Below are 20568 nucleotides of genomic sequence, written 5' to 3' on the forward strand. Positions count from 1 at the left end.
GGCAGAACGACAGATTTGTACCTTGTCAGCTCGGGGGTTTGAACTTGCAACCTTCCCGGTTACAAGACCAACGCTCTAACCACTAGGCTACCCTGCCGCAGTGCCTCCATTCCCTCCCCATGGTGCCATGAATATGGATGTGTCTCAGAAATGGCAGGCCCTGCAGGGCCGTGTGGGACTACAGCAATGGCTCTGGCTGGGTGGGTGGTTAATGAGAACCAGGGTGATGAGGTTTGGCAGAGAGGCTAAACTAGATCTGCCACATATGGGCTTCTTCCCCTCGGCTGTCAGTTTCCTGAAGGGAAAAAAAAACACTGCTTGCAATGATCAAACAGAGAACCCCGTACAATGTTTATCCTACTAATACATTCAGCTGTGTGGAGTGACATCAAAGGAGGAGGCTGAAGAAATGACATAATTACTATGGGTCCAATAGCCTGCTTGCAACAGGAGTGGAACCCTATATTGTCATTTTAATAGAATAGAAGTTCAACACAGGAATAAAAACATTGCTCACTGTGCTGTTAATTTGGCAATTCAACACCATTAGTCTATCAACACTAGATTCAGGTGTAATTTGTGGAGAACGAAACTATGCTGTTTTTCTTTCGCCCCAGATTCCAATTCCCCAGTAGGCCGTGAGTGACGCCGACCGTGTGCACATGATGAATCCCATGGCCCAGCTGTACTACAAGAAGGCGAGCTACTCGCCGTACCGCGACCGCATCCCGCTGCAGATCGTGCGGGCGGAAGCGGAGCTGTCAGCGGAGGAGCGGGCGTACCTGACGGCGGTGGAGAAGGGCGACTATGCCGGGGTGAAGCTGGCCCTGCAGGAGGCGGAGATCTACTACAACATCAACGTGAACTGCCTGGACCCGCTGGGGCGCAGCGCGCTGCTCATCGCCATTGAGAACGAGAACCTGGAGGTGATGGAGCTGCTGCTCAACCACGGCGTGCACGTGGGCGACGCACTGCTCTACGCCATCCGCAAGGAGGTGGTGGGCGCCGTGGAGCTGCTGCTGTCCCATCGCAGGTCCAGCAGAGAGAAACAGGTATGTAAAGACATTAGGTATAGCACAGGCATATTTCAGCTAGGGGGCCTCCACGGTCCTTATTGTAGCTCAATAAGCATGATTTGACAGACAGGCTATGTACATCTTATGTATAGGTTAGCACAGTTATGTACATGTGATGTAAAGTTGTACAGGTTATGCTCTTCTCTGGGCCCACTCAGTAATCCCTCTCCTCCCCAACCCCCCTGTTCTCTTCTCCAGGTGCCCAACCTGATGATGGATACCCAGTTCTCAGAGTTTACCCCTGATATCACACCCATCATGCTGGCAGCTCACACCAACAACTATGAGATCATCAAGCTGCTGGTCCAGCGCAAGGTGACCATCCCCCGGCCCCACCAGATCCGCTGCGACTGCGTGGCCTGTGTGTCCAGCTCCGAGGTGGACAGCCTGCGTCACTCACGCTCCCGCCTCAACGTCTACAAGACCTTGGCCAGCCCGTCCCTCATCGCCCTGTCCAGCGAAGACCCCATCCTGACTGCCTTCCGCCTGGGCTGGGAGCTGAAGGAGCTAAGCAAGGTGGAGAACGAGTTCCGTCAGGAGTACCAGGAGCTGTCCCAGCAGGGTTTATAAAGGGCTTATAACAAGTTTATTACTCTTCCAGGTGGAGAACGAGTTCCGTCAGGAGTACGAGGAGCTGTCCCAGCAGTGTAAGCTGTTTGCCAAGGACCTGCTGGACCAGGCCAGGAGCTCTAGAGAGCTGGAGACCATCCTCAACCACCGCGATGACCTCAGTGAGGAGCTAGACCCACAGGACTGCCGTGACCTGGCCAAGCTCAAACTAGCTATCAAGTACCACCAGAAAGAGGTGAGCTGAGAGGGCTGAGCAGAAGGGGTCTAGTATAGTGAACACTGGTAAACCCCCCAGCCCCCCCCCCCCCCCCCCCCCTAGGCAGGTGGGCCCACGGGTCTCCAAAAATGAATAATAATAACATTTTACAGCTAATAACCTGTCATTCCCCCCACTCCCCAGATAGCATATGAACACAGAGGAAGCCATGGCTAAAGGTGACTTATAGTTTTATCTACAAAAGGTATTGCACAACTAACTTAATTTGTTTTTAGCACTTTACACGTTTATTTTTGGGATCCCATCCCTGTAAACGTAATTTGCCTCTCCTCGCCGCTTCTTCTCGATTTCCTTTGAGCTTTTTCAAAAGGAGGCGAGAGAGGATGGAGGAGAGAGGATGCAGGATTTGAGCAAACCAATTGAGAAAAGGCCCCCCTCAATTTTCCAGAGCAGGAAATGCACAGCTCTTTTAAACTCCAGGTAGAGGCACACCTGAAACCAATCAAAGCAATGGACAATTAGCAACAGAAATCACAGTTCAAACCAAAGATGGTGGATAAATGAAGATAGTTAATTCAGGCCGTTTACGATTGAAAAAAATGGTCAGTTCCGGTCTTCTTAACGGGGTGGGTCTGCCATAGACACCAATGAGATAGCAGCTTGGTCTGGTCTGCTTAGTTAATTGACTTCCATTGAACCAGAAGAAATTAGGGATTAGGATGCCTTGCTTCCTCTATCGTCTCTGGGTCAAACAAAACCAATAGAAACGTCACAAGCCATGACTCAAATGAACCCCTTGTCTCCCAGTCCAGAAGTGAGTCACAACTGGTCTTAGTGGTGTTGAGATTTTTCTGAGAGGGTTAGAGGTGAACTGAGGGCAGCATTTAGTGTCAATGAAGTGCGAGACACAGGCAGGTCAAAGGCTTGGGTGATCAGGTGGTGTAACGGTCGTCGTATGAAGGAGAAGAGGAGGACCAATGCGCAGCGTGGTAAGTGTCCATATTTAATAGAACAAACTGAACACGACAAAATGCAAAAATAACAAAGTGAAATAACAAACCGAAACAGTTCCGTGTGGAACACACAGACACAGAACGTAATCACCCACAACTCAAAAGTGAAACCAGGCTACCTAAGTATGGTTCTCAATCAGGGACAATGATATAAAGCTGCCTCTGATTGAGAACCATACCAGGCCAAACACAGAAATCCCAAATCATAGAAAAAAGAACATAGACAACCCACCCAACTTACGCCCTGACCCTACTAAAACAAAGACATAACAAAAGAACTAAGGTCAGAACGTGACAGGTGGCTTGTGTTCTCTCTCATTGCCACCTAAAAGGGGTTAATTCACAGTCTACTGTCCTACTGAGAATTCTTCCATTCCATTGCTCCTTTTCGCTCATATAAAATACATGTTTCTTGCTGTTTTTCTTTATTCTCTCTTTGTTCTCCCTCTGGAGAGGTCTGACGCATGCATGCACACTCTCACAAACACATACTCTGTACGTGTGCTCACGCACAATAGCACACACACACACACACCTTTCATCTTCGTCTTGATTTGAACACTGGCATTCTGCTGCTCCTTTGTTGTGAGCTGCACTGTAATTAACTCAGTCTTCTTGAGCTCTGCGGAGCTGTTCAGACAACCTAACCAACCGAACCTGGGAAAAGGCCAGGTAGAATACTCATGGCTCGGTCAGCAAGTGCAGACCTTTCATCCTTCATCCTCAGACCACTACAGTCAACAATCAGTTCAGTCAGCCTTCTGACATTTTATGATTGGCTAAATTTACCTTGTTCAAAACAACAATCGTTCCAGAGATAGTAGGTTTGTAGAGATGCATAGATATTCTGTGCAGAACAGGACAGCACAGTCACGTGGGAGTTGAGGGCCTGGTTGTCAGAGAGCGAGCGGGGGACATGGCGGCCGGGGACATGGCGGCCGGGGACACGGGGGAGAGGACAGTAGGTTTAAACTAGTCTAATTCAGCATATGCATCAAATATTCACACATCAGGAAGGAGGGGGAACTACTGTTTGGGCTTTTATAATCAGCTTTTCTGCTGGGACTGATTACCTAATTGCATGCTACAGTAGGTAAAGTAATTAAAAGCCTGTTCTTGGTCCCTCATCCGTATGCATCCACAATCGCACAGGCATTTATGCATAGAACCACCTTTAATTTATTTATTTTCCGGAAAGTAAGAATAGGGCTCATGTAATTTATTCATACCCTTTACCTTCAGAAATGGCAGAGGGGAAGCGCTCTTCACAAAGAGTTCCCGTGTTATCTTTTCAGTGGTCCCTCAGGATCCCCTCTCCAGGGATTTCAACGTCTATGTCAACCCTTTTTTTTTGTTGGTGGTCTGACAGGAGACTCCATGGTAATATTCGATTATTTCATCCCAAGTGACATACATCTAGATGGAAAGAGGAACACAGAACAATGGAACAATAGGAGGAGTTAAACAAAACATCATTCTTATTTTGTCAATAGGGATATTTTCATACTTTCGAAGTAAGTTGAGGTTCTTCATTCTTAAATCTGACAGACAGAGGGGTTATAGGCCATAGATGGGTTATTAATGAGTTATATATGAGTTTATAGATGGTTTATGTAGATGGGTAATATTTTAGTTTATAGATGGGTTATAGATGAGTTTATATATGGGTTATATATGAGTTTATATATGGTTTATAGATGGTTTATATATGCATTTATAGATGGTTATAGATGGTTATAGATGGGTTATATATGAGTTTATAGATGGGTTATATATGAGTTCATAGATGGTTATAGATGAGTTCATAGATGTTTATAGATGGTTATAGATTAGTTCATAGATGGTTATAGATGAGTTAATGTAGATGGGTTATAGATTCGTTAATGTAGATGGTTATAGATGAGTTTATCGCTGGTTATAGATGGTTATAGATGAGTTTATAGATGTTATAGATTAGTTATAGATGGTCAAATGAGTTAATATAGATGGCTTATAAATGAATTTATAGATGTTTAATATGAGTTAATGTAGATGGGTTATAGGTTAGTTTATATTTGTGTTATAGATGAGTTAATATAGATGGGTTATAGATGAGTTTATACAGGGGTTATAGATGAGTTTATACATGGGTTATATACGAGTTTATATATAGTGTATAGATGGTTTATAGATGGGTATAGATGGGTTATATATGCATTTATAGATGGTTATAGATGGGTTGTTTAAGACTTTATAGATGTTATAGATGGGGTATATATGAGTTTATAGATGGTAATATATGAGTTTATAGAGGGGCTATAGATGGGTTTATAGAGGGGTTATAGATGAGTTTATAGATGGTTATAGATGGGTTTATAGATGAGTTTATAGAGGGGTTATAGATGAGTTTATAGACGTTATAGGGGAGTTTATAGATGTTATAAGTGAGTTTATAGATTAGTTTATAGAGGGGTTATAGATGAGTTTATAGATGGTTATAGATGAGTTTATAGATGGTTATAGATGGGTTATAGATTAGTTTGTAGATGGTTATAGATGAGTTATAGATAAGTTATAGATGGGTTATAGATGAGTTTATAGATGGGTTATAGGTGAGTTATAGATGGTTTTATAGAGGGGTTATAGATGAGTTTATAGATGAGTTTATATGTGAGTTTATAGATGAGTTTATAGACGTTATATGTGAGTTTATAGATGAGTTTATAGACGTTTATGGATGGTTATAGGTGATTTTATAGATGGTTATAGATGGTTATAGATTAGTTCATAGATGGGTTATAGATACGTTTGTAGATGGTTATAGATGAGTTTATAGATGTTATGAGTTATTGTAGATGGGTTATAGATGAGTTTATAGATGGGTTATAGACGAGTTATAGATGGGTTATAGATGGGTTATAGATGAGATAATAGATGAGTTTATAGAGGGGTTATTGATGAGTTTATAGACTAGTTTATAGATGGGTTATAGATGAGTTATAGATGGGTTATAGATGGGGTTATAGATGAGTTTATAGATGGGGTTATAGATGAGTTAATGTAGATGGGTTATATGAGTTTATAGATGGGTTATAGATGAGTTATAGATGGGTTATAGATGGGTTATAGATGGGGTTATAGATGAGTTTATAGATGGGGTTATAGATGAGTTCATGTAGATGGGTTATAGATTATAGATGAGTTATGGATAAGTTTATAGATGGGCTATAGATGGGTTATAGATGAGTTATAGATAACGTATAGATGGGTTATAGATGGGTTATTGATGAGTTTATAGATGGGGTTATAGATTAGTTATAGATGGGTTATAGATGGGTTATAGATGAGTTTATAGATGGGGTTATAGATGAGCCAATGTAGATGGGTTATAGATTAGTTATAGCTGGGTTATAGATGAGGTATAGATGGGTTATAGGTGAGTTTATATATGGGGTTATAGATGGGCTATATATGAGTTTATATATGGAATATAGATGGGTTATAGATGAGTTATAGATAAGTTATAGAATGGTTTATAGAGGGGTTATTGATGAGTTTATAGACGTTATAGGTGAGTTTATGGAAGGTTATAGGTGATTTTATAGATGAGTTTATAGAGGGGTTATAGATGAGGTTATAGATGGTTATAGATTAGTTTATAGATGGTTATAGATGGGTTATAGATTAGTTTGTAGATGGTTATAGATGAGTTTATATATGTTATATATGAGTTATCGTAGATGGGTTATAGATTAGTTTATAGATGGGTTATAGATAAGTTATAGATGAGTTTATAGATGGGATATAGATGGGTTATATATGGGTTACAGATGAGTTATAGATAAGTTATAGATGGGTTTATAGAGGGGTTATAGATGAGATAATAGATGAGTTTATAGAGGGGTTATAGATGAGTTTATAGATGAGTTTATAGGTGAGTTTATAGATGAGTTTATAGACGTTATATGTGAGTTTATAGATGAGTTTATAGACGTTTATGGATGGTTATAGGTGATTTTATAGATGGTTATAGATGGTTATAGATTTGTTCATAGATGGGTTATAGATACGTTTGTAGATGGTTATAGATGAGTTTATAGATGTTATGAGTTATTGTAGATGGGTTATAGATGAGTTTATAGATGGGTTATAGACGAGTTATAGATGGGTTATAGATGGGTTATAGATGAGATAATAGATGAGTTTATAGAGGGGTTATTGATGAGTTTATAGACTAGTTTATAGATGGGTTATAGATGAGTTATAGATGGGTTATAGATGGGTTTATAGATGGGTTATAGATGGGGTTATAGATGAGTTTATAGATGGGGTTATAGATGAGTTAATGTAGATGGGTTATATGAGTTTATAGATGGGTTATAGATGAGTTATAGATGGGTTATAGATGGGTTATAGATGGGGTTATAGATGAGTTTATAGATGTTATGAGTTATTGTAGATGCGATATAGATGGGTTATAGATGAGTTATAGATAAGTTATAGATGGTTTATAGAGGGGTTATAGATGAGTTTATAGATGAGTTTATAGAGGGGTTATTGATGAGTTTATAGACGTTATAGGTGAGTTTATGGATGGTTATAGAGGGGTTATATATGAGTTTATAGAGGGGTTATAGATGAGTTTATAGATGGTTACTGATGAGTTTATAGATGGTTATAGATGGTTATAGATGAGTTTATAGATGGTTATAGATGAGTTTGTAGATGGTTATAGAGGGGTTATAGATGAGTTTATAGATGTTATATATGAGTTATTGTAGATGGGTTATAGATGAGTTTATAGTTGGGTTATAGATGAGTTATAGATGAGTTATAGATGGGTTATAGATGGGGTTATAGATGCGTTTATAGATGGGGTTTGTTGGGGATAAATCAGAATTACTTGGGTAACATAGATAAGATGTTTTATTTTCATTATATGCTTGTGAGTTACTTCTCATCAGAATGTATCTTGTTGTACTATAGTGGTGGCCATTTGCAGTTATGTTCTCTGTCAGGGTTCAGTTACTTGGGCCGCAGAGAGGGGAGAGGTCAAGCTTGTCGTCATGTGTAAATGTATATTTTAAACCATGTACCAAGAACGAGATAAGAGCTTTGTTTAGGAGACCAAACTGAACGATAATTTATAGCCAATGCTGTCTGGCTATGGGATACTCCTCTCTGAAGTAAAGTCTTTCTTTGTGTAAGTTCCTAAGACCTATGGTTTGTCATGTCGACTAGGGGGAGTGGATCTTTGCTATAAAAGATCTCAGTTGCCATTATGTTGACCACTCTCAACTTTTCATTATAGATACTGAAATGTTGAAAGTCAAATGCTATTGCAAAAGCTTAATTATTATTAAAGGTGAAGATTAAGCATAACTCTGACTGGTGTGTAATTTGCTCTCTCATCGTTTGGTAATTAAGGAAATTTCCACGACAGGTTATAGATGAGTTAATGTAGATGGGCTATAGATGAGTTTATAGATGGGTTATAGATTAATTATAGATGGAGACCAAACTCCATAGATAGATGAGTTATAGATGGGTTATAGATTCGTTTATAGACGGTTATAGATGAGTTTATAGATTGTTATAGGTGAGTTTATAGATGGTATAGATGAGTTAATGTAGATGGTTATAGATGGGTTTAGATGTTATAGATGGGTTATATATGAGTTTATAGATGGTTATAGATGAGTTAATGTAGATGGTTATATATGAGTTAATGTAGATGGGTTATAGATGAGTTTATAGATGGGCTACATATGAGTTTATAGATGGTTATAGATAAGTTAATGTAGATGGCTTATAAATGAGTTTATCGATGTTATATGTGAGTTAAGGTAAATGGGTTATGGATGAGTTTATAGATGGGCTATATATGAGTTTATAGATGGGTTATAGATGGGTTATAGATGAGTCATAGATTTGTTTATAGATGGGGTTATAGAAGGTTTATGTAGATGGGATATAGATGAGTTTATAGATTAGTTAATGTAGATGGGTAATAGATGAGTTAATGTAGATGGGTTATAGATTAGTTTATAGATGGGTTATAGATTCATCTTGTCCTGATGAATTTGTGATACAGTAAACTATCCGAAACAAGCCTGTTTCCAGTACTACCGAATGAGCAAGCCAATGCTGCTTATAACATATCAGATATCAGAAATACGAACTACAGCATGCAGTTCTGCACACGGCTGCATGTGTAACTGGCAGGGCTGTTTGTTTGGGTATTGTTCATTTTTATTCCATGTGCAGCTTGCAGGGATGTTTGTTTGGGTATTTTGGGGGATATAAGCTGCAGTGCCAACCTCAGGGGTCATCAGTGGGAGGATAGCGCCGGGGACTAACACTGGGAAGTTAGTTTTACTGCACGAAAGCAGGCAAGAGCCAGGAACTTTATGATCTGTAGCACACATCAACTTTATATCCGAAGCACTGGAAGAAGCCTATTTGAGATGTGTACAATATCCATCGTGGTATTCTTACCCCAGGCACTTCTATTCTATTTGTTGACCTAATCATTTGACCCGTGTTGGCTGGCGTTTAACTGTTATCTATTACCAATGAAGGAGAGTTGTGGCATAGGTTGAGTCTCACCCTGTATAGCACTTGCCAAGGGTGATACTGCCGTTTCGATTTGCCTTACCGATGTTCTTCCCTCCATCTCTGATACTCTCTTCCTCTCCAGTTTGTGTCCCAGCCAAACTGTCAGCAGCTTCTGGCCACCCTGTGGTACGACGGTTTCCCCGGGTGGCGCAGACGCCACTGGGCGGTCAAGCTGGTCACCTGCTTCACCATCGGCCTGCTCTTCCCCATCTTCTCCCTGGTCTACCTGCTGGCCCCTAGGAGTGCCCTGGGCCTCTTCATCAAGAAGCCCTTCATCAAGTTCATCTGCCACACAGCCTCCTACCTGACTTTTCTTTTCCTCCTCCTCCTGGCCTCCCAGCACATCGTGAGAACAGACCTGCACGTCCAGGGCCCGCCACCCACCGTGGTGGAGTGGATGATCCTTCCCTGGGTGCTGGGTGAGCAGGGGGTGGGGTGGCAGCCAGTGATGGGGGAGGTTTTATAGCGTCCAGCACTGTAAAGAGGAGTAGGGCTCGAGAGATATCCTTAACGGTCAGTGCCGTGCCTTTTTACATGATCACACACAGGCCTTATCATTATAATCCATCTCAAACAGGATCTAACTGGTAACTGGGTGGATATTTGAGAAATAGGATGCTGTATTTGCTGCCATTAATCTGTTTCTGATTTGGACTAGTTCTGTGAAAAATATATATATCATGGCAGGTGACATTAATTGTAGTGTGCAGTGCCATGTGTCTTACTGACTTGACACCTGTCTGCCCTTCAGGCTTCATCTGGGCTGAGATAAAGGAGATGTGGGACGGCGGCTTCACTGAGTACGTCCATGACTGGTGGAACCTGATGGACTTTGCCATGAACTCTCTCTACTTGGCCACCATCTCACTCAAAATAGTTGCTTACTTCAAGGTAAGTCACACGTTTATCTTTTCAAGATGAGGGCTACGGAATCCCTGTCTGTTTCTCTTTTGCCCGCTTTACACATTGCAATATGATAACCGTGGCCTTCTGGCAGGTAGCTAACAGCCTCTCTCCGTTTCAACAACAGTACAACAGCTCTCGGCCGCGGGAGGAGTGGGAGATGTGGCACCCGACGCTGATCGCCGAGGGCCTGTTTGCTATCGCCAACATCTTCAGCTCCCTGCGCCTCATCTCCCTGTTCACAGCCAACTCCCACCTGGGGCCTCTGCAGATCTCCCTGGGACGCATGTTGCTGGACATCCTCAAGTTCCTCTTCATCTACTGCCTGGTGCTGCTGGCCTTCGCCAATGGGCTCAACCAGCTGTACTTCTACTACGAGACCAAGGCCTCGGACGAGCCCAACAACTGCAAGGGCATCCGCTGTGAGAAGCAGAACAACGCCTTCTCTACGTGAGTCGTCTGAGGGCCCTTGTCCTAGAAAGAGTGTGTCATGACAAAAGGAGGGGTTTGGATATACAGAGAAAGAAGAGCACATGGAGAAATGAATGCACTTTCTGAGACAAGGAGGGGAGTGAAGAGGTAGAGGGCAGGGTAAAGGAAGGAGCTTGAAAGATATTGGGAGGGGAGCAGAGACGGAACATGAGGAGATACGAATTGTTCGGGAAGAGGGTGGCAGGTTTGGAATAGGTGTCAGGTTCCACACAGGGTCTGATACTCCAATGCCTATTGTAATTGAAAAGCTCTTTTTCATGTGTTCCTCGAGGTTTCACAGAGAGACCAGCAGTATGCATATCATCCTCTCCCTGTCCCGTAATGAATAAAAGATACTGCTGTGTACTAAATCTCACCTGCTTCCTCCAGCCCCTGAGTCATTTTGGAGATTGAGTAGTTTGCATCGCTTGCCTCCATCTGTTTTCTAGGTTTTAATATTACATTGAGTAACTGTAATGCAAAACATCTGTTTAGGATTCAAAGGCTTCTGCTGTTTGGCTTTAAAAAATAAATACATCGGTATATCTTGTTCTTTCCCAGGCTGTTTGAGACGTTACAGTCCCTGTTCTGGTCGATATTCGGCCTGCTCAACCTGTACGTGACCAACGTGAAGGCACGCCATGAGTTCACAGAGTTTGTGGGAGCCACCATGTTCGGTACCTACAACGTTATCTCCCTGGTGGTGCTGCTCAACATGCTCATCGCCATGATGAACAACTCCTATCAGCTCATCGCTGTGAGTCACGTGGCGTCGTTTCTCTCTGTCCAGCTCTCTCTCAGCTGTCTGCTAGCTCCTTTATCAGGGGAAGTCACATGGCCCTTCCATCTTTTTCGTGGAGCTCTTGCTGGTGCTTAATGATCAAGCGGCGCTTGCAGTTGATCTCAAGAAGTTATGCAAAGTGTCTCTCAATCTCAGCAGGAATAAGAACCAGAATGAGTCATTGCGATAAAATGTATTGTAGATCATGAAAGGCAGGTCACACATCTCTGAGAGTTTGTAGTTATGGGGCTGCAGGCATCACACAGAGACGTATTTATATCCGTTTATTTTCCTCCAACTAACCTTTCTGCGAGAGCTTATTTAAGCCGATGGTAGAGGGCCTCCCGCCCATGTTTCACTCTCCCTGGGAGCTGTGTGAAAATGCACAGCTCCCAGGGACAAAACACACACACACACACACACACACACACACACACACACACACACAGATCCTACAATCCACCAACCAAACCCATCCCTCCCATCAGAGAACAGCGCATTGCCTAAGGCACATCTAGGGAAAGGGAAGACAGGATGTAACTACATGTTAAGGAAACAATTTATTTCAAGCAGATCAAATGTTATTTAAGTGGGTTTTTCATCACACTCAGTGATAGTAAATGTGATCGCATAGGATGTAAGAGAGATTTAATTCTGATGATGTAGCCCTCCTTTAATATCTAAATACCCTTGTGCAGGATCATGCGGACATTGAATGGAAGTTTGCCCGCACCAAGCTGTGGATGAGTTATTTTGACGAGGGAGGAACTCTCCCTCCGCCCTTCAACATCGTCCCCAGCCCCAAGTCAGTGTGGTACCTGTGTGTGTGGACGCACAACCGCCTGTGTGGACAGGACCATCCCAGTCCTGACAACCCGAGGAAACAGGAGAACTTAAAGGAGTTCACGGTACAACATTTACAAACCTGTACAGTCAATATAGTATACAGTGTACACACACACTCACTAAATTCTCACCTGGCAGTTTCCTTTTTGCTGTGTCAGATCAGTGAAAGACATGAGATTGCTTTACTACAATCATCGCCTTGCTCCTCTATTTCTATATAATAACACAACCGTACACGTTTTATGGGGTCCTTGCCCTGTAAATGCTATGGAGAGCTTGAGAATAGTGTTAGGGCTATCAGTTTCCCCCAGCTGTGAAGTTACTGACAAGGGGCTGTATATCCTGGTTGTCCAGCTGCAGTGGGCAGGCACATGTTGCCAAGCAACCCTTCCTCAGGCTCCAAATTCACTGGATGTCTCCCAGTCAGCTAAACTTCTCTCCTCTACCAGCTGCAATCGCCTGTTCTACCGTTCTACTGTTCTACTCCACACTCCGGCTTTACACAGAGGCTTTTCGCGTAACCTTCACCCACTCACCAAACACAATAGACACATGCTTTGGGATATAACGTTGGATAATAATGGATATGCACCCTTTTGAATCAGACGTTTGGTTTGAAGAGGAGAAAATATAGTGAAACAAAGTCTGAAATGATTGTTATATTGGTGCAATATTTTTGCCTCTAACTTTCTCACTCATCATTATTCAAGATTCATACATGACTATCTGTGATCATGGTAGCATCCACATTACTGCGGAAGTGTTTAGAGACATATTCTATTCTTATTTACAATAAAAAGGGACTGCAGAATGACACAATACATTATTTATCATTCACTTCAATTGGTCACAAAATCATCTCAAACACGACCAAAACAAACAGCCAATGCATCCAACAAGTTCGTAGAGTCACCAACTTGATGTAGTCATTGCGCGCTAGGAATATGGGACCAAATACTACACTTTGGACTACTTTAATACACATAAGTGAATTTGTCCAAATACTTTTGGTTCCCTAAAATGAGGGGGACTATATACAAAAAGTGCAGCAATGTCTAAACGGTTCACCCATTATGGGTGAAAATATCCTCAAATTAAAGCTAACAGTCTGCACTTCAACCCCAGAGTTATTGTATCATTTCAAATCCAAAATACTGGAGGACAGATCCAAAACAAAAACGAAACGTTACTGTCCAAATACTTCTGGACCTTAATAAATTCCTTAGCTCTTTAACCACTGTTTAGAACATGTGCGTTGCGTCACTCTCACAGTACAAATGTAACAGGCTGCAGCAGAGACACTGCAAGAGTGATACCAATACATTTGTGCAGCTAATATAAATGCAGCGCACGAACAAAATTAGTTCCATTCTTCTGCTTTTTCATTTTGTTCTAGGAGCGGCATGCTGACAACCTGATTCAGAACCAGCATTATCAGGTAAAAAAAAGCTGCTATCATTAAAAACTATGGACAAGAGTGTATGCATGTCTACACACACAGACACACACACCCGCACGCACGCACAAACACACCCTCTTGACGCCTCATTGCTGAGCTGCATGAAGGACATTTGCACTGCACACTGTGTATTAGAATCTATTACTACGCTGTTGACATTTGAGCAAAGTGGGGAACAGGCGTCAGTTACTGGATGTGTCGTCGTTATGGTGGTGGTGAGCTTGGCGGTAGGTTTCATTTTGATCCCAGGCATGTCCCAATTGGCACACGCTGGTTGAATCAATGTTGTTTTAACATCATTTCTCAACCAATTGTGATGTGGAATCTACATGGAAAAACACATTTGGATTTGAAAAAAAAGTCATCAACCAGTACTGTTTTCATCTAATTTAAACATTGAAATTAGGGTCAAATTTCAACACAATAACTTTGCATGACTAACAGGTTGTGACAATCAAATTTCAACATAATCACAGAACTATGTACAGTATATGTTTAAATTAAAATTAAATTAAAATTCTACACAGAAATGTTTAAAATCTTTTTCATCCCATATTCAATATACAGTAGTTGGTTGAAATTGTTGTATTTTATATTTCATTAGATCTTGTTTCAATGTTGATAGTAAATGGAATGTTTGAATCAACTTCATTGTTTCAATGGCATGCCTTCAACCTAAATAAAGAGGTATCTTGAAATAAAATACGAAGCCACAGTCCAACGATTCCTGTCTGAACAGTGACTCCTGCAGGTTTATGAGGGGTAATGCGCATCAGTGAGAACAAGTCTACCATCCAGATACCTACCTCTATGTACCCTGCTGGGCTACTACGTCAACACATTTAACCACGTATCAGCTTCCATACTCAGTTGCGTAGACACCCTCAGTAACAGAATAGTTTTTTATTTTACACATGCTGTATGTGAGTGTACATTTGGAGTGAGGTTGGGTTTATGTAAGCTACATTGACATCTGATTTGCCCAAAGGACACCATCAATTTCAACATGTATGTTATACTATATATGGTATTCAAACATGGTTAAATGAGATCTTTGGAAGTTTATAAGTATCATTAGGCCTATAAAAAGGATGCCAAATTCATTATATTAATAATACACTTTTACCTTTGGATATTGTCTTCTATATGAAGGATGATTGGTTGGTTTCAAATGTCTAAAGTTAATAATTAATATGTTGTATTCACGTCTCCGTCTCAGCCAAACATCTAAGTTGAAGAATAGGACTAAATCAAATCCAACTGTATTTGAAGTGCATTTAAAGTTTGATTCGATATGGTGCTATTCTTTAACTTAGATTGTTGGTTGAGACGGAGACGTGAATCCGACATATCAATAACTAATTTGTAGACAAACTGGATATTTAAAATTGTGAACGCAACCAAAATATCAACATTTTGAAGGAGAGGTATCTTCTGTTTGGATAGTATATACAGTAGGTATTATGAATAACACACATAGAAGACAATATCCAAAAGGTAAACGTGTTATTGATATTGTGTATTTAGCGTAACATTTAAAAGGCTAACGTTCACAACTTCTAAACTTCAAAAGATCCCAATCAGCAATGGAGGAATGATAATATTCCTAGCTTCACATTGAAATGATGGTGTCCTTTGGGCAAATCAGATGTCAAAGTAGCCTACTTAAACCCAAGCACATACAGCATGTTGTTGAAACAATGACGTCGATCTGAACGTACCATTTTACTATCGACATTGAAATACAGTCAAAATATGTCTAATCAAATATGAAATTCAACAATTTGGTTGAATGTTTTAAAAATATATATTTTTACAAATGTATTTAACCTTTATTTAACTAGGCAATGATGATATGATGAAAAAAGATTTGAACGTTTCTATGCAGAATTTAACACAATTTCAACAAAACCTTGAAATTGTGTTAAATTCTGCATAGAAACGTTCAGTTCAGTAAAACACACAGTTCTGATAATCATGTTGAAATAAGATTGATGTAACAACTTGTTAGTCAGGTTAAGTCATCGTCTTTAAGATGAAGATTCCATGTTACAATAGGTTGACAGATGATGTTGATTCAACCAGTGTGTGCCCAGTGGGATGTTCATTTGTGTATTAGTCCGTGCTCACCATAGTAATTGCAATTAGCTCAACCTTATGGTGGCCCTCCTCCCCCCCCCCCCCCCCCCCCCTCCCCTTCATTTCCCCCAGTTAAGGCCTTGTGCTGCTGGGGCTCCTCAGCTGACTTGTAAAACTGAATGCATTGACTGGAGCCTGCGCTGTCTAATGAAACTGCTGTATCAAAAAATACAGCTGCCGCTCCAAATGAAGGAGTTTGGGGAATAGGGCAGAAAGGGATGCACGGAGGCAACTCTTAGTGCATGTGGTGAGGTGAGTGGTATGCCTACATACATTACTTGATCCAAAGTATGTGGACACCTGCTTGTCAAACATCTTATTCCAAAATCATGGGCATTAATGTGGAGTTGGTCCCCCATTTGCTGCTATAACAGCCTCCACTCTTCTGGTAATGCTTTCCACTAGATGTTGGAACATTGCTGCAAGGACTAGCTTCCATTCAGCCACAAGAGTATTAGTGAGGTCGGGCACCGATGTTGGGCGATTAGGCCTGGCTCGCAGTCGGCGTTCCAATTCATCCTAAATGTGTTTTGATGGGGTTGAGGTCAGGGCTCTGTGCAGCCCAGTCAAGTTGTTCCACACCAATCTCGACAAACCATTTCTGTATGGACCTCGCTTTGTGCACAGAGGCATTGTCACGCTGAAACAGGAAAGGGCCTTCCCCAATCTGTTGCCACAAAGTTGGAAGCACAGAATTGTCTACAATGTCATTGTATCCTGTAGCGTTAAGATTTCCCTTCACTGGAACTAAGGGGCCTAGCCCGAACCATGAACAATAGCCCCAGACCATTATTTCTCCTCCACCACACTTTACAGTTGTCACTATGCATTGGGGCAGGTAGCGTTCTCCTGGCATCCGCCAAACCCAGATGATGAAGCATGATTCATCCCTCCAGAGAATGAGTCCAATGGCGGCAAACTTTACACCACTCCGGCTGACGCTTGGCATTGCACATGGTGATCTTAGGCTTGTGTGCGGCTGCTCGGCCATGGAAAAACATTTCATGAAGCTCCCGGCGAACAGTTATTGTGCGGATGTTGCTTCCAGAGACAGTTTGGAAATTGGCAGTAAGTGTTGCAACTGAGGACATACAATTTTTTACGTGCTTCAGCACTCGGCGGTCCCGTTCTGTGAGCTTGTGTGGCCTACCACTTCGCAGCTGAGCCATTGTTGCTCCTAGACGTTTCCACTTCACAATAACAGCACTTACAGTTGACCGGGGCAGCTCTAGCAGGGCAGAAATTTGACGAACTGACTTGTTGGAAAGCTGGCATCCTATGATGGTGCCGCATTGATAAGTCACTGAGCTCTTCAGCAAGACCATTCTACTGTCTTTGTTTGTCTACGGAGATTGCACTGGCTGTGTTCTCGAGTTTATACACCTGTCAGCAACGGGTGTAGCCGAACCCACTAATCTGAAGGGGTGTCCACATACTTTTGTATGGTGTATCTCTTACCCTTCCAGTGCACACTATTAGATGCGATCTACAAACACCTCCACAGTTCATTAAATTGTTATTTTTACACCAAATTACTGTCCTGTAAAAGAAAAAGTCTGGTTTGATTTCAACCATTGGTCCATTGTGTCCTAAACATGCAAATTAATGCAAAGTTATGTACGTCCAGATTTTCAACTCAAGCGAATACAAATGTCATGAATATGCCTAAACAGTTTTCCCTTATTAAACACAACATGCAAATGTGTGCGTGCGTGGAAGGAAGAGCCTTTTCCCCCAAATCTCAGATCATTTCCTACTTAAGGAGGTACAAGTATAAAAAAATAGCTTACCAAGAAAAAATATGCTTGTTTCTAGAATGTGCCCAGGACTTCACCACTCATTTCATACTGTAGTGGTGTATCTCATGTGATTGTTTCTCTGTTGTGTGTGTCTTTGTGTATAGGAGGTGATCAGGAACCTGGTGAAGAGGTATGTAGCAGCTATGATCCGCAGTGCTAAGACAGACGAGGGTCTGACAGAGGAGAATTTTAAGGTAGGTATCTCAGAGGTTGTGCACTTAAGCTTTCATCCCCAAAATGTGCCTGTATGTATGTATGTATATATATATATATCATAGTCATTGAGCAATATCTAACTGTCCCTTGTTGTGGATCTGTCCTTCGCCTCTATCCCCCTCTTAACTGATCCATAGGAGCTCAAGCAGGACATCTCCAGTTTCCGCTACGAGGTGTTAGACCTGTTGGGGGACAGGAAGCCTCCGTTGAGGACCTACTCATCCAGCAGTGAGGCTACCCAGCAGGACGAGGCCAACGAGGAAGAAGGGGCTGGACAGGCCCAGGGTCAGTCCAGGGACCAAGGGGCTAAGGGGGTATCCTTCAGCACGTCTATCGCTGAGAGGAAGAGCAAGGACTCTGGGTTCAGCGTCTCCGCCCTCTTTAAGTCCATGTCAGGGGCAGAGGGGGCAGTGGACAACAAACCAAAGTGCAACGGGCTCAGGTTCTCCTCCTCCCCCCCGCCCTCTGCTGCGTTAACCCGCAGTAGTGGCCGGCTGCAACGCTTCTCCAAGTCCAAAAGAGACTCCATCAGGCGGCTGGGCCTGCTCTTCTCCCGCATGAATGGACACGTCCCAGAGCCCATGTCCCCTCCTCCCAGGATGCACCAGCCCACCTACAGCATCTCAGGCGGTCTGCTTCGGCAGCCCACAACCTGGCCGGACATCCAGATCCCCCCCAATCCCCCGGTTACACACAGCCTGTTCCACCTGGGGGTGAACCTGAACGAGCTACCACATGCCCCTCCCCAGGCCCTGCCATTGGGGTCACCCCAGCAGGCTAACGGAAGTGACAGTCTTCTCCTGCGACCCGCGGGCCACTCCTTACCACCGCCAGGCCACTCCCTGCCACCCCTGCACTGTGCTTCCAGCATCACGGCCTCCAGCTCCCGGGCTGTCCTCCTGGGCTCTAGTGAGGACATGTTTGAGGGCTGGATAGGACCTTGTGACGAGCTGGACTCCTCTGAGGGGGGGGCTGAGCAGGAGGACTCCATCACAACACAGCTTTAGAGATCCCCCCCCCCCAGCAGGAATAATGACAGTATGTTCAGGTCACTCTGCTGAAAGGACAGAAAGAATAAGTGGCTGACCCAATTATACAAAACCCAGGACTCATTTTCACAAAGATATCATAGCAAAGTAGGAAGATTCTAAACATATAATGAAAAAAAAGAAGCTTTTATCGATTGCAATATAACTACGTTTGCATACTGCCACCTACCTGTGATCCTTAGATCATTGGGTCTGTAAGCTCACCATCCTCTCAACACTTGTTTTCATACAGTTCAGACCCAGTTATTTATATTTTACTCATCAAAATATCACTGAGATTAAAATGGGTTCATATACACAGCCGAGGTATCGCCGTTGTCCAAACTTCTACTCTCTTGCAAATATGTTTAATCTCATTGCAAGTTTGTCTTTTACCAGACTGTTTTGCAGTGCTGTTCCATATGCACATGTTTTCCTCACATGCCAAATTTCCCCTACAGGGTGTTCTGTTTGGTATGTCATATAACCTAAACATGAACGGTTATTATCATGGTAGACAAGGTCATTTATTTCAAGCTTGCAGGTTGAATCTTTACAAGTTGTTTCTGGACAATTAACTAATAATACTGTTCTCTGTTTTTCTATGAAAGTTGTATTTTTCTATATTTTCTTGGAAATAAGACACTACCAGTTTTGGGCTATTGAGACAGGTAATGCACGATATTAGCAGAGTAACATTTATCCATGTTTTATGTTTACTCTTAATCTAATTTATTTTTCAAGATGGCTGTGAATTATAATACTCAAGATCAAGTTGAGAGAACCTACGAAAACAATGTTTAATTGCTGTCAAAAACAAGCTTGTATACAAATACATTTATTTGATAATGAGAATGATCTAAAATACATTACATTTGACTGATTCTTAGAACTAGGATTCCAAGATTGGGCCATGTAATATGATGGTGTCTGTGGTCACACAAAACGCCACTGAAATGTCAAAAAATAGCTATACTCTGGGCAATTGTGACAGCGCAATGCATTCGCTAGTTGCAGTATTCATGGTTTACCTTAATGTGCCGTCTCATCAATTAAAAATTAACACTTTTACGAGTTCGGATTCTCGTCATCGATAAAAGTTTGGTATTTTGGCGTGGACTGTGGTCGGGGAAGCCAGCCCCCGGTCATGGATCCGGACCTGATCAACTCTATGCGACGGAGATGTGTCCACTATTTGCCTCATGCAGTGGGTCACACCAGATGCTAACTGGTTTTCTGATCCACGCCCCTACCTTTTTTAAAGGGATCTATCCGTGACCAACAGATGCATATCTGTATTCCCAGTTATGTGGAATCCATAGATTAGGGCCTAATGCATTTCTTTCGACTGATTTCCTTATATGAACTGTAACTCTGTAAAATATTTGAAATTGTTGAACGTTGCGTTTATATTTTTATTCAGTATATGTTCCAATCGGTTCGTTCTGAACAG

At 42.2% G+C, this 20568-nt stretch overlaps 1 protein-coding gene across 1 annotated transcript; it reads left to right on the plus strand.

Moving 5' to 3' along the window:
• Positions 1–662: 662 nt before the first annotated feature.
• Positions 663–19200, plus strand: LOC139419609 (short transient receptor potential channel 5-like). Its single transcript, XM_071169588.1, has 11 exons — positions 663–1052; positions 1275–1592; positions 1678–1881; positions 9556–9892; positions 10225–10364; positions 10504–10826; positions 11409–11604; positions 12327–12536; positions 13871–13912; positions 17976–18065; positions 18225–19200. The coding sequence occupies exons 1-11, from the start codon at positions 663–665 to the stop codon at positions 19092–19094; spliced, it is 3120 nt and encodes a 1039-aa protein (XP_071025689.1). The 3' UTR covers positions 19095–19200.
• The last annotated feature ends 1368 nt before the right edge of the window (positions 19201–20568 follow it).

The sequence above is a fragment of the Oncorhynchus clarkii genome, chromosome 10 (assembly GCF_045791955.1).
Source record: "Oncorhynchus clarkii lewisi isolate Uvic-CL-2024 chromosome 10, UVic_Ocla_1.0, whole genome shotgun sequence".
In the NCBI taxonomy this organism is placed as follows: domain Eukaryota; kingdom Metazoa; phylum Chordata; class Actinopteri; order Salmoniformes; family Salmonidae; genus Oncorhynchus; species Oncorhynchus clarkii.